The sequence below is a fragment of the Mustela nigripes genome, chromosome 6, assembly GCF_022355385.1.
Source record: "Mustela nigripes isolate SB6536 chromosome 6, MUSNIG.SB6536, whole genome shotgun sequence".
Taxonomy (NCBI): Eukaryota; Metazoa; Chordata; class Mammalia; order Carnivora; family Mustelidae; genus Mustela; species Mustela nigripes.
Window position 1 is genome coordinate 113,521,931 of NC_081562.1, and position 12,899 is coordinate 113,534,829.

General features: G+C 48.0%; 1 protein-coding gene across 7 annotated transcripts in view; it reads right to left on the reverse strand.

Annotated features, from left to right (window-relative positions):
* Positions 1–12,899, reverse strand: part of PRKCQ (protein kinase C theta) — a 179,689-nt gene that overhangs the window by 5,470 nt on the left and 161,320 nt on the right. For all 7 annotated transcript variants that reach the window (XM_059404046.1, XM_059404042.1, XM_059404048.1 and 4 more), the window contains 2 exons: positions 9,514–9,702; positions 1,465–1,593 (listed from right to left, as the gene is read on the reverse strand). In XM_059404046.1, coding sequence (XP_059260029.1) covers positions 1,465–1,593; positions 9,514–9,702 — 318 coding nt within the window. The remainder of the gene's footprint in view (positions 1–1,464; positions 1,594–9,513; positions 9,703–12,899) is intronic.

The window sequence follows — 12,899 nt, forward strand, 5'->3', positions numbered from 1 at the left end:
CTTGGGTGGCTCAGTGGGTTAAAGCCTCTGCCTTCGACTCAGGTCATGATCCCAGGGTCCTGGGATCGAGCCCCACATCGGGCTCTCTGCTCAGCAGGGAGCCTGCTTCCTCCTCTCTCTCTGCCTGCCTCTCTGCCTACTTGTGATCTCCGTCTGTCAAGTAAATAAATAAAATCTTAAAAAAAAATTCTGATTTTTAGGTGGACAATATCAAGTTGATTGTGATGTACCATGGCATTTGAGACAGGAGTCACATTATTCTGATGAGCTAAAACAAGGTAAAAATTCATTTTTTTAATTGTGTTATGTTAGTCAGCATACAGTACATCATTAGTTTTTGATGTAGTGTTCCAAGATTCACCCCATGCTCCATGCTCTCAATAGATGCTGAAAGGTATTCATCCTTTTATCACAAATTATTAGCTCATCGATTAGGCGTGGCACTTTCACAAATAATAAGAGTGCTCGAGGCCAGCCTGTAGAACACTTAGGGCATCCCCAGAGCTGGGGACAGACGCTGAGACGGACTCTGCTAACTCTGGGAACACACTTGCTGCTTCTGGCCACCTACTCTCCTAACAGGAGTAGCTCTTTTCTAAAGGGAAGCACTCTGCTTTGTAATCCACACGCCTATGCCCTCTCCATGCAAAAAAATTTAGCAGAGATGGTTTTTATCTACCCAGTTCTTTCCTGCTTCTTTCCCAGTAATCACCAGGAGTGGGGATAGCTGGCAAACCCAGCACTTTGCTTTACTCTTAAAAAAAAAAAAATCAATTCTTGTAAAAATGGTGGTAAAATAAACCATTTGAGCCATGCTTGCACCATTCTCAACATCCGTCTGCAGAGCTCCTTCATCTTAACCATGCTTTTTTGTCTTCACTTTATGGTGGCCGGTTCTGCATGTGGCCAGGTCGTTCTGCCTTTCTTTATGGAGCTTAGTGACTTTTGCTAGGGAGCATACACATGGGAATTTAGAGACCTGTCTTTTCCCAAGCCCCAACTGACTTCTTCCTTAAACAGAAGGACACAAAACAATCACTATCAGAGAATAGAGTTACGTGAATGAGTTATAAATGTCAGGCAGACGTGAATAAATAGCCCAGAAATGATGGTTCCCACATCCCTGACATCCAAGTCCGACTCATGTAGAGGGACCATGGCGCATGGATGTACCCATGCAAAGGCTCCGTATCTTCTCGGAGAGTCCCTGGCACACGCGTGTTAAGTCTGGTGCATGTACGCCCAGCAGTGCATTTTCCTGCAGGTACATGACTTCAGCCCGGAGGCTGCTCCCCCACCAGCCAAATAACTTGAACTCTAGTTAAGGAAGCCCTTTCCTCTAAGAACTGAACCCAGGAGGAAAGCTGGGGCTCAGGCAGGGGTGAGGGGCGGGCAGGCAGCCCGGGGTTGGGGGAGAAGCATAGCAGGAAAGGCGGGGAGCAAAGGGTCCTGGTGGGTCCTTACCACTTTGGGCCGGAATGGTGGGTCAATCTCCTTTCTTTCAAGCTCTTCCCAGTTGATCTCCCGAAACAAAGGGTGCTGGCGGATGTCTCCCCTCACTCCCAGCCTCTTTTCTGGTTCCCTCACGAAGAGCTGAGCAGCAGCAGAAAGAGGGCCGTTACTTCTCAAGGGACTAGCTGGTCAGCCTCCGAGGACATCACATTTCTTAGTGCACAAGCCAAGAGCCACGGAATTTGACTTTTCTAACCTTAGTTTTGTACTTACCAGTTACCGGTACCAACCGTTGCCTCCAGTCACACTGGTGACAACATTCTCCCTCAAATGAGCCTTCTGAACATTCTAGAATCTGGGCTTTTGCTTCCTTGCCCTAGAAATGCTGTCTTTCAAGGGAAATAAACCTGGTTTGAAATCAGCTTTGTATACATCCTACATGAATAGGACCTCTGGCAGGTTAGGGGACTCTCTGACTCACAGTGTCCTCACATGTGAAGTGAGTGAGGTGTCCTTCCTGCGGGACGGCTCTGTGGGGGGGATGGGAGCAGGACACACACACACAGACACACACACGCACACACACACGCACACACACGCGTGTGCACTGATGCCTGGTCTGTAAAACCGAGCCACAGAGAGTATGTGGATCATTTATTGCTTGGTTGACTGCGTATTAATCGACTTTGATTTCTGATGAAGCTGCCTTCTAAGGAAAACAGTCCTGCCATGAGGAAAAGCTCACTTTAGGGATAATATAAACCAGTCGCCGAGAGTCTGCTTTGGATAAGGCATCTGCAAGCCTGCTGGTAAAATAATATTCAAGTCAAATCATCTTTAATATTTTCTGACTTGTTCCATACACACACACACACACACACATATATATACACAAATATACATGTATATTTGTGTGCTGTTCCCTCTCCTGTTACTTTCTCCCACAAGGTCAAACTGAACATTGGCCAGGACAGGAAAGAAACTTGGAAACTCTTCAAATTCAAACACAGTAGGACAAGGGCAGTATGGAATAGGGGAGTCTAAACACGGGACCTGGGGAAGCCACAGGTCCCCAGAGCCTGCCCTGGGTGCCCCGTTTTCCTTCCCCAGCTAGACGTCTGTTTATAAAATAACAGCTAACTACAGGGTCTCATAAGGACACCGTGGGTCTCTGAAACAGAAACCACAGTGAAATGCCGTGATTTTTTCCATGAGGCTCGGGCAGGGCCTGATCTCCATTAACAACTAATTTAGAGGGATCTCTTGTTTTTACCCTTTTTAAGAATAGCCAGTCTATGTGTTTTCCAACACTACTTGTCTTGTCTTCCTACTTGAAAATCTTCAAAGGTTCTACCAAACCCCTCCCCCCGCAAAAATCCCCAAACTAAAAGAACAAAACCAACATGCTGTAGCAAAGTGGAGATTTTTTTTCTTCTTTTTCGTAATTATGATAATTTTTTTTTTACTCCAAGTGTGATGCTGATATAACCTCCTCGTACATCCACATGGTTAGTCGTCCTGACGTCCTCCCCCGTCTTACCCTACGTGGGCAGAGAAGGCCTCTTAATGGAACTTACGGCTTTAAAGCTCTCTTAGAAAACCACTAACATGAGGCTGTCCCTCAAGAGACTTCTTACCCACGTGGCCTCGGGCAGGTCGTCTCAGTGTCCTCACCTATAAAATTCAGGGTGAAGCCAGGTCATCCTATGCCACGGGGAGTCCTATGTCCTCTGCGCTTAGGTGGCCATCCCAGGCTCTCTGTGGTCTCTGCTGACACACATTCTTCCATTCCCGCCGTAACCCTCTCCTCTGTCCAGACATGTCTACTCACCGAATGCACCACCTGTCTTTCCTACCTCTGTCCTCCGCTAGGGACCTTTCCATCCGGAGAGGAAATACCTCTCTATACCCTCTGCTCCCACCCCTTCTCGCCATCTCGAAGTCGCAGCCCACTGGTCTTTAAATGCCCCCTCTTCTTTGTGAGGTTTTCTTTGATTCCTTTAACTCCTCGTGAGCTCTCCCCGCTCTTCAAGTCAAGCTCAAGGTCGTATGGTTGATTCTGGGACTCAATCCAACCAGCGTTTCTTGGAGAGTCAGGCACGGTGCTAGATGCCTCAGCTGCATCATCCTGATTTTACAAAGAGATTCCAAAAGCAGATATCACTGTCCCATGGTCAGCTGGGGAAACTAAGGTTCAGCGTAGCTCTGTCACCTGCTCAAGATCACAGATCCTGCCATCGTCAGGGGTAGAGCCTAAATTACAAGCAGCCCCTCCTCGTTTTTGGTGTTGAATAATCTCTCCTGTGGGTTCCACAGAACATTCGAACATCTTCCCTTCGTTAGATAAAGAATCACTATATATAAATATCTTTTAAGAGTATTTAGGTTTTTTTACTAGAGTGTAGCTGAGGGCAGACGCCTTCTTCCGGGGGCACACAGTGCCGTGCGCAAAGACGCTCCGTGACTGTTTGCCGAATAAGTGAGCAAGTGGTCCTAGACGCTCCGTGATTATTTGCCGAATAAGTGAGCAAGTGGCTCTCCTTTACAACTTCCAGACCATATGTCTTCAGTCCTCACTTTCTGTTAGCTTCTTGTTTTTAGCATGTAGAACGGCATACAGAAAAGGCACCAACTTCACCGTGAACCTTTTTTTTCTGTAGACTCAGACACCAATGTAAATCAACAGATGGAAAACCAGATTGATTTTTTAGAAGCAGAGAGAATAAGTGACTTTCCCTATATCTCTTCCCGTGAAACAATCATAAAATACCCTATTGATCTCTACTTCTTAAGGACATTTTGATGAAACAAGATGAGAGGGAAGGTGTGAGTGCCTCAAGAATGGGCCAAAAACTAGCTCATGTTGTTATAATTAAAGGTTTCAGTGAATTAAATTAGAAGTAGCTGCCCTAGGCTGCATGTGTGCTATGCTGTTTCCCATTAGATTTTCCTAGTACCAAAGGGCATTTGTACCTAGGGCATCACGACAAAGCTTTCTGAGCCTGGTCTATGTACCTGTGAGATTTAAAAAAATATGTATTTTTATTTTTTTATCTTTTTAAAGTTAAAATGTGTAATGAGAATATAATGTGATCTCCAGCTTGGAGACGCCAGTTTCCTTCTACTATTGCATGACTTCGTTACTTCCTTCTCTGCCCTGCCACAGATCACCCCTCCTCCTTCTAGGTCACGAAGATGACGGGTGACCTCATGGGAGGCCATCGGCTCTGTGCCACGGAAGCTGCACCCAGGACCTCAGTGTCCGTGATTAAAGACGTGTCTTTGTTCACAAAAGCTGTCAGAGGGTGGTTTACATTTATAGGAAACAGCACCCCTCGTGCACGAATGGCCAGGATGCAGCCGCAGTTTGTTTAAAGTCATCGGGCTGTCTGGGCTGGAGCACAGTGCCGGGCTGCAGAGGGCGGCCACCAGCGCTCAGCGCCTGTCCTTGGAGTCTCCTCCCTCCTCATTCCCTCCTCTGATCTTTCTACACGAGCAAGGGCTGTTTCTGCTTGAGATCACTCATCTCCCAGCAGTTTCCAAATCAATGGGCAGGACATCCTGGATGAATACAGGAGGGAGAAAGGGGACGTGTCTGTGTGTCTGTCTTTGGCAAGAGTCAGCGGAACAGCCCAGTCGCGGTTCCAATGCAGGATGGAATGCAGCCTCTTCCGCCGAATACTGTGATCAGTGCCGGGTGCATCCCTGCCCGCCCGCGGCTAGAGGGGCCGGAGTCCGACACAGATGCTGTGGCTGGAGCGGGCGCCGCTTTCTCAGAGGACCGATCACTTCTGGGTTGTGCGACACTTGATCTAGCTACACTTCCCTAGAGGAAGTTTCTCAGAAATGACACTACCTTTGATCGTTGTAGAAAAGGGAGCTCGAGGATGTGGGGGAAGTTGGATCCAAGTTTCCGAGCAAATGGGGAGCAGAGCTGAACCTCGAGGCCGGTCTTACTGTCAGCAGATCGCGTGGGGGACACTAACTTTTATCCGCCCAACTGCTAGGACACAGGAGAGGACTTTTCTTCCTCATGGGGCAAGGACAGGGAATCCTCACTCCCTCACATGGAAAGAATTAGCCGCACGTCCTCCACACGGATGTAAACCACTTTCACCAACTGGTCCCTCTCTCTCTCCCGCAGTCTTTATCCTCCGCTGTCCTGGTTCCTGCTCTGTTCAACCTGGTTTCTCCTCCGCCCTCACCGCACATCTTTTTCCTGCTATTGAAACTGCACGTGATTTTGGCTTGGGTATTTGCTGACATTTTTGCCTTAGATTTTATTTTGTTTATAACCTGTTCATTTTGAAATAATTATAGTGTCTTGGTCTGCTTGGGCCGCTATAACCAAGGGCCCTGGACTGCGTGGTGGCTTAAATGATCAACATTTCCTGATCACAGTTCTGGAGGCTGGAAGTCCAAGACCCAGGTGCCAGCCTGGGCAGTGTCTGGTAAGGTCCCTCTTCGTGGCTTGTAGGTGGCCACCTTCTTGCTGTGTCCTCACGTGACCTCTCCTTGGTGAGTGTACTGGAGGGGGAGGAATCTCTCTCTTCCTCTTTGTATAAGGGCACTAGTCTATCATGGTGGCCCCACCTTCATTGCGTCATATATGACTAATTATGTCCTAAAGGCTCCTCACCTCCTATAATCATCACTTTGGGATTGGGGGCAGCAATACAGCATTTGGGGTGGGCGCATTCAGTCCATACATACTGGTTCACAGGATGTGAAAAGCTAGTGCAGGTGGGGACAGCTGGGTGGCTCAGTTGGTGAAGTATCTGCCTTTGGCTCAGGTCATCATCCCAGGGTCCTGGGATCGAGTCCTGCGTTGGGCTCCTTGCTCAGTGGGGAATTTGCTTCTCCCTCTCCCACTGCTTGCCGCTCCCCCTCGCTCTCTGACAAATAAATAAAATCTTAAAAGAAAAAAAAAACCAACAAACCTAATATAGAGTCCTGGGTACCCTTTTCCCGGCTTCCCCCAATGCTTATATCGTTCATAACTACGGTATGATATCAGAACGAGGAGACTGGCATTGATAAAATGTGTGTCTAGCTCCTGCCATGTTACCCCACATGTAGATCTGGGTAACCACCACGGCACACAAGACCCAGAACTGTCCTGTCAGCACAAAGCTGTCCCTCAGGATACCCCTTTGCAGTCACACTCCCTACCCCCCACTGCCACTAATCTGACTTCTGTCTCCACAGTGTCCTTTCGAGAATGCTACACCAGTGGACTCACACAGGACGTGACCTCTGAGACTGGCTTTTCCTGGTCTCTCAGCCAAAAGCCCTTGCGATCCAGCCAAGCTATTCTGTGCACCAGTGATAGTTCGTTTCTTTTCCTGCTGAGTAATATTCCATACCAGTCTCTTCCTTCCTCCAACTGGGAGTGATCCTTTCTTCCTACTGTCTTTGGAAACCATCCCTCCCAGCATTTCCTCCTGACTAACGCCACCTGGTCCCGAGGCGCAGCTGGCTTTGGGAAGCAGAGCTGTTGAGTTTTAGGGGACATCAGCAGTTGAAGGTGGACCGGCTCCGGGCAGTCCCCAGACTGTTCCCTTATTTCCTCCTTCTGGTGGGCTGTGCTGGCGCAGGCTTTCTCAGGGTTCCAGCAGAATCCACACGTTGAAGCCCAACCCCCAAGGTGAGCGCCCCTGGAGGGAGCGAGCAGTTAAGGCTAAGTGGGGTCACCTGGGCAGGAACGGGGCCCAACAGATGAATTAAGAGGAAACAGCAAGAGGCCGAGGTGGGCAGGTGCCTCGTTCTGGAAGACCGCCTCCTCCAGACGCCTGCCCTGCGGAGCCCTGCTCTTGGACTTCAGCCTCCAGAACCGTGAGTAGGTAAATGTGTTGTGTGAGTCCCTCTGTCTGTGAGCCTGTTTGCGGGGGCTGGAGTCAACCATCCTCGCCCAAAGCCGCGTGTAAAGCGGCAACTCGGGTAACACTTGAACTTGCCTTTACGTAAAGCATTCCAGTCCTGCTCACTTTATCCTCTTTTTAATTGGTGAATTTAGAAATCCACTTTCATCTTATACGTGTGTTGTCCCATCATTAAAAGTGTGTTGAACTGGCCATTCGAGCGTTTTCTGGGTTGATGGCTTGTTTGGATAACAGAGGCTGCAGGGAACCAGCTTGGGTTTTAATCGCCATCAGCCTTGGGCTGGGTGTCCTGGGAGGGCTTCGACCCCACTTTAGAATCAACATCTTGGTTCCTGAGGGAGAGCTCTAGAGTTGCCTCAACATTTCAAAGACGCTGGACGAGTTGTCCGTTGTTTGCGAGCAGAAGCAGCGGCTGCCCTGCACCTGTCAGTCCGAGGAGTTCATGAGAGAGAAGCAGACTCGTGAGAAAAGGTGGGCCTGGTCCTGTTTTTTAGTTTAGGTTTAAAATCCACTGGTAAGTTCTAATGTTGGAAGGCCTTCCCCGTTCTCCCATTTCAATAGAAATACAGCAAGGCTGAAAATTATTTTCCTAAAGGATGTTTTTTTAAAAAGCCGGCTGAAATGGGTGATGCCGGAATTCAAAACACCTGCGTGTCTGGTCGACTTCTTTCAGCTCTGTCAGCGTCTTGACCGCACCAGTACGTCTCCTTGTCCGGTTCAGGAGCTGAACCAGGGAATGGACTGAATTGCCTATGTACCAAGGGCTTCAGCCAAAAATGTTCCCATTCACCGGTACTTCCCAAAGACCCACTGGAATGCCTCACAAAAGTCAGGTTCAGAGCAGGTGGCGGCTCTACGTGATAGCCCCCCTATGGTGGAGTGCTGGGGTTTGTTTTTGCTTTATGTACTCAAACACTGTTTTGCGTCCTCTACAACGGTAAACTGGGACTCTGCCTCAAATCCAGTCTTCAATGATGGCTCTCAGCTGCGGCTTGTCTCTTCATTGGTTTGCCCTAGGAGCTCCCGGGTCACAGCAAGCGATTCTCTGAGCCCCGTTCCCCTCTGTGGCATTACCCGTTCTGCACTCGTTCTGGGCCATCGTGGTCAGGGGTCTGACTTGGAGATTGCTGCAGAGATAGTGACCGTCTGAACTCTGAGTTATAGGGGGAAAATGCGTCAATATTTCCAGTGGACATAGGAAGGGAATGTGGCCGGAGAGCTGGTCTGCATAATTTTGAATATTATCTAAGAGGCTCATCCAGCAGGCAGGGGGTGGGGATGGGCTTTGTGAGATGGAACATCATGGAATTGGAGTTGGGTACAGGAGCTGAACCAGGGAATGGACTGAACTGCCTATGTACCAAGGGCTTCAGCCAAAAATGTTCCCATGCACCGGTACTTCCCAAAGACCCACTAGAATGCTTCACAAAAGTCAGGTTCAGAGCATGAAGGCACCAAGCCATAAAATGACAATTGTTTCTCCTCCTCCTCCCTCTGTCCTCTTCCTGCGTTTAACCTGGTATGGTCTGAAATAGAAACTCAGGAGTTAGGGAGAGAACACCATTGGAGGGCACAGCTGACCACAATATAACCACATTCCCTTCTCCACAGGTGAGTGGCTGCCAGCCCTGAACCTGATGGGAGGGGGGAGGGATTAGAAGTCTTTGCATCAGAGAGCAGGTTGATGTGATGACTTCTGTCTTGGGTTGAAGAGTTATAATTTCTGAACTGAGATTTTATGGCTTAGGAGTAATGAGAGATTTGTTGTTGACCTGAGTGAGCAGAAAAGTCCTATATCCTGTCCAGGTGGGAAGGGTAAGATTCACTGGACTGAGCCTGTTTAATGGGCATGATGGGAAACCAAAGGTTGAGTTTCTAACCACAAGTTGCCCTTATCAAGGTGCCAGTCACATCTCAAAGTGAGGGCATTCAATAGTCCTGGGACTGGTTTTTGGACATTGCTTGGGTAAATTGTGCACATGAATGTTTATCTTCTCATTTTGGTGTTTAATGTCCATCCTGTTGGTGCCTCGTTGACACAGATGTGCGCATACCATGTAAGCCCAGTTTGAGACCACTACTGGTTACCATATATCCATCGCAACCTAGAAATGAATGGGAGCACCAGGCAGAATGCGCAGTACTAATCCTATGGAGTCTCCTTGACTCCATATCTTACCTTCACTAGAAGGTCCTTTGCCTCCTTCTCAAGCCATCGAGGGTAGAAGGGATTGTCCATTCGGATGGAGTGGAAAAGCTCTTCTTCATCTTGTCCGTGGAAAGGTGACTGACCAATGAGCATCTCATAGAGGAGAACGCCGAAGGACCACCAGTCAACAGAATGGTTGTACTTCTGACCCAACAAGATCTGTGTGATCAAGAGGCAGAGATGTAGTTAATAATCATGAGGTAGATGTAGTTAATAAACTTGAACTTTTCGACACCACTCAGTAAATTGCTGACGGTGATGACAGTATGTGGTTTAACACAGATCGTGCCAAAAACGGTATCTTTTGAGAAGCGGACAATTTGAATAGAAATGACTGGACAGTAAACAAACTGAGCAAGCCTTTTTTGGTATTAATGTCTACTTTTCTTCTGGTCTTATGCACAACTGACCTGTGCCATTAGCTTTCATTTTCCCACCCGCGATGTGAGGACTTGTGTGGTGGACTCGGACCTAAGGAAGCTGGTGTGTGTCTATGCTCTCCTGTGAATAGTTAACCCAAACTCACCTGTTTTACTGACTTCCCTCCTGAGACTTTGCATAAACTCTGAGTACCTACTCACACCTCCAAAGAGGTCATCTGACCTAATCCATCCCGTAAAGCCTGTCCAGCCATAGTTGTACAACTAAGGAGTCCCATCTATGGTCACCATTAAAGAGTCCGATTTAGCGGGGCACCTGGGTGGCTCGGTTGGTTAAGTGTCCCACTCATGATCTCAGGGTTGTGAGATTGAGCCCCGAGTCGGGCTGGGCAAGGATCCTGCTTGGGATCTTCTCTCTCCCTCTGGACCCCGCCCCCCCACCCCACTTGAGCTCTTTCTCTCTCTCAAAAAAACAAAACAAAACAATTCAGGGAGTATGCCAAGAGAGACCAGGATAATAGACTTCAGATGCAGAAATCTGTTCCCTGAGACTGGTGTGCAGCTCGACAGCAGTGCTTTGAGTAGAACTGGTCCGGTCTGTCCTTTAGGGAAGTGAGTGAGTTTAAAGCCTGGGATCTCACCTACGTTTTAAAAAGATTGCTACCCATCCACCAATCCACTCTCCTGGTGGAAAAGATTTTGTAATCCGTATTCAACTGCTTCCTTATTTAATGTTGGGACGTAGCTCGTGTACCTGTGACACGGCTCAGTGCTTCGATCCTAACAAACCGAACTGCGGCCTTCTCTAAACAGAGCCTCGTGTCCGTCAGCAGATGGATGGATAAACGTTGTGATCTATACATACAGCAGAACACCACTCAGCCTTAAAACAGAATGAAATCCTGACACATGATACAACCTGGACGAACCTTGAGGACATTGTGCTTCAATGAAATAAGCCAGACTCCAGAAGACAAATACAGTATGATTCCACTTCTCCGAGGGCCCTAGAAGGGGCTGATTTATAGGGACAGAAAGTAAAATGATGGTTGCTGGGGTTCGGGGAAATGGGGAGCTGTTTAATGGGTACAGAGTGTCAGTTGTGCCAGATTAAAAAAATTCTGGGGATTGGTTGTGTAGTAACAGAAATATGCTTAACACTCATGAATTTACTCTTAAGAACGGAAAGATGGTGTATTTTACAGTATGTATATTTTGCCACAATTAAATCCAGGACATAGTAGGAACACAACAATTTGTTAAATGAAGAAAAGGAGAAAATCCTTGTCTTTCATGGCTGCCACTCCCAGGATGGGTTGGGGACAAGCTGCTTCATTACACAAAATGGAGAAGCGATAATAGTATTGAAGGAGGAAATTAAAAAGCGAGACTCTCTTGGGATGGGCCATCCTCTCCACCTGTAGTTTAAAGCCAGCTCCGTGCTCCGCTCCCCCCCCTGCCCCCACCGCCCAAGTGAGCACATACACGTAAACCCACGAAGGTCATTTTACGGTTAGAGTTCCTCATTTGAAATGGAATTTCTTCTTAAGTGGGCCCTGGGAATGAACGGTAGAATTACAGCACTGGTGGCTTTAGGAAAGAAAAATGATGCTGGTTTTTAGACATTTCATGTCTCCATGTTGGTGAATCTTTTGATGCAGCAGAACGGGTGCACAGCTGCCAGCTCTGACTGCTACCCCACCCCACGCCCATCCTTGGGGAAGGACCTACATCTGGAGCAAGGCTCCAGGTTATGGTGGTAGAAGTGCTTCCAACACCAGAGTTGATAAACCACAAGGAAGCTGAGATGGCCATGCAAGTTGTTGTGGGTTCCAGCTCTGGCTCAGTCCCTTCTGGTCTCGCTGGGGCAGACTCCCGTCACCCCCTCTGGACCGCACTTGTGAAAGGTGGTGATCACATCTGGCTGGCTTATTACTGGGTTGTCGTGAGAACCCAGGGAAAAGTGGGGAAGACGAGTGCTGTGTCCTATGGAAAGGACTATAGATTCTAGGATAAAGACGCATCCGGATCCACAGCTGCCCATCTGTGAAAATAAAGACCAAGCTGCAGACAGATGTTGGCGATCTGGCACGGACTTCCAGCATAAAAATCCTAACCACTAGCCTGAGCTCAATTTTCAAATACTTAACTTTTAAAATATTAAGTATTAAATTTAACTTTCAGGTTTAGAGAAGATAGAATATTCTTTAAGGCAAAGTTTAAAAGTCGATCCAGGGAGAGTGATAAAGAAAACAGGGCTGCCTGTGTGAGCTCGGGCACACAATCTGGGTTCTGGTGTATTTGCCTTTAAATTGGGAGCGCCTGGGTGGCTCAGTGGGTTAAGCCGCTGCCTTTGGCTCAGGTCATGATCTCAGGGTCCTGGGATCAAGTCCCACATCGGGCTCTCTGCTCAGCAGGGAGCCTGCTTCCCTCTCTCTCTCTCTGCCTGCCTCTCTGCCTACTTGTGATCTCTGTCTGTCAAATAAATAAATAAAATCTTAAAAAAAAAAAAAGTAAATTGGGAGGGGCCGGGGAAAGGGGCTTCACATGCAATTCCCAGAGCTTGTCACCAGGGGGAGCCCAAAGCAACCAGAAACGGCTCTAAGCGACCTTCTTCATCAACAACTCCATCTGCATGGACAGATGAAAAGAAATTTGGAGGATCGCAGACGGCTGTGGTGGAAACGAAGCCTTCTAAAGCTAGGTGATGTTGATAAAGAATTTGTCTTAGGTCAGGAGGAAGAAGTACAACGCAGGCTCACATTGCCTGACAGAAGTGTGCGGCCCTGCGTTAGGTGTTTGCCATACGTTTGGTGTTTTCTTTCTCTTCTCTTTCTCTCTCTCTCTTTCTTTCTTTTGTAAGAACTCCTGAGGTAGGTCCTGTGGTCCCTATGTCACAAAGGACAGTGACTAGACTTGAGGAGGTTGCCTGTCTTATTTAAGATGTCCTAGTGAGTGAGTTGAGCGATATGCTGG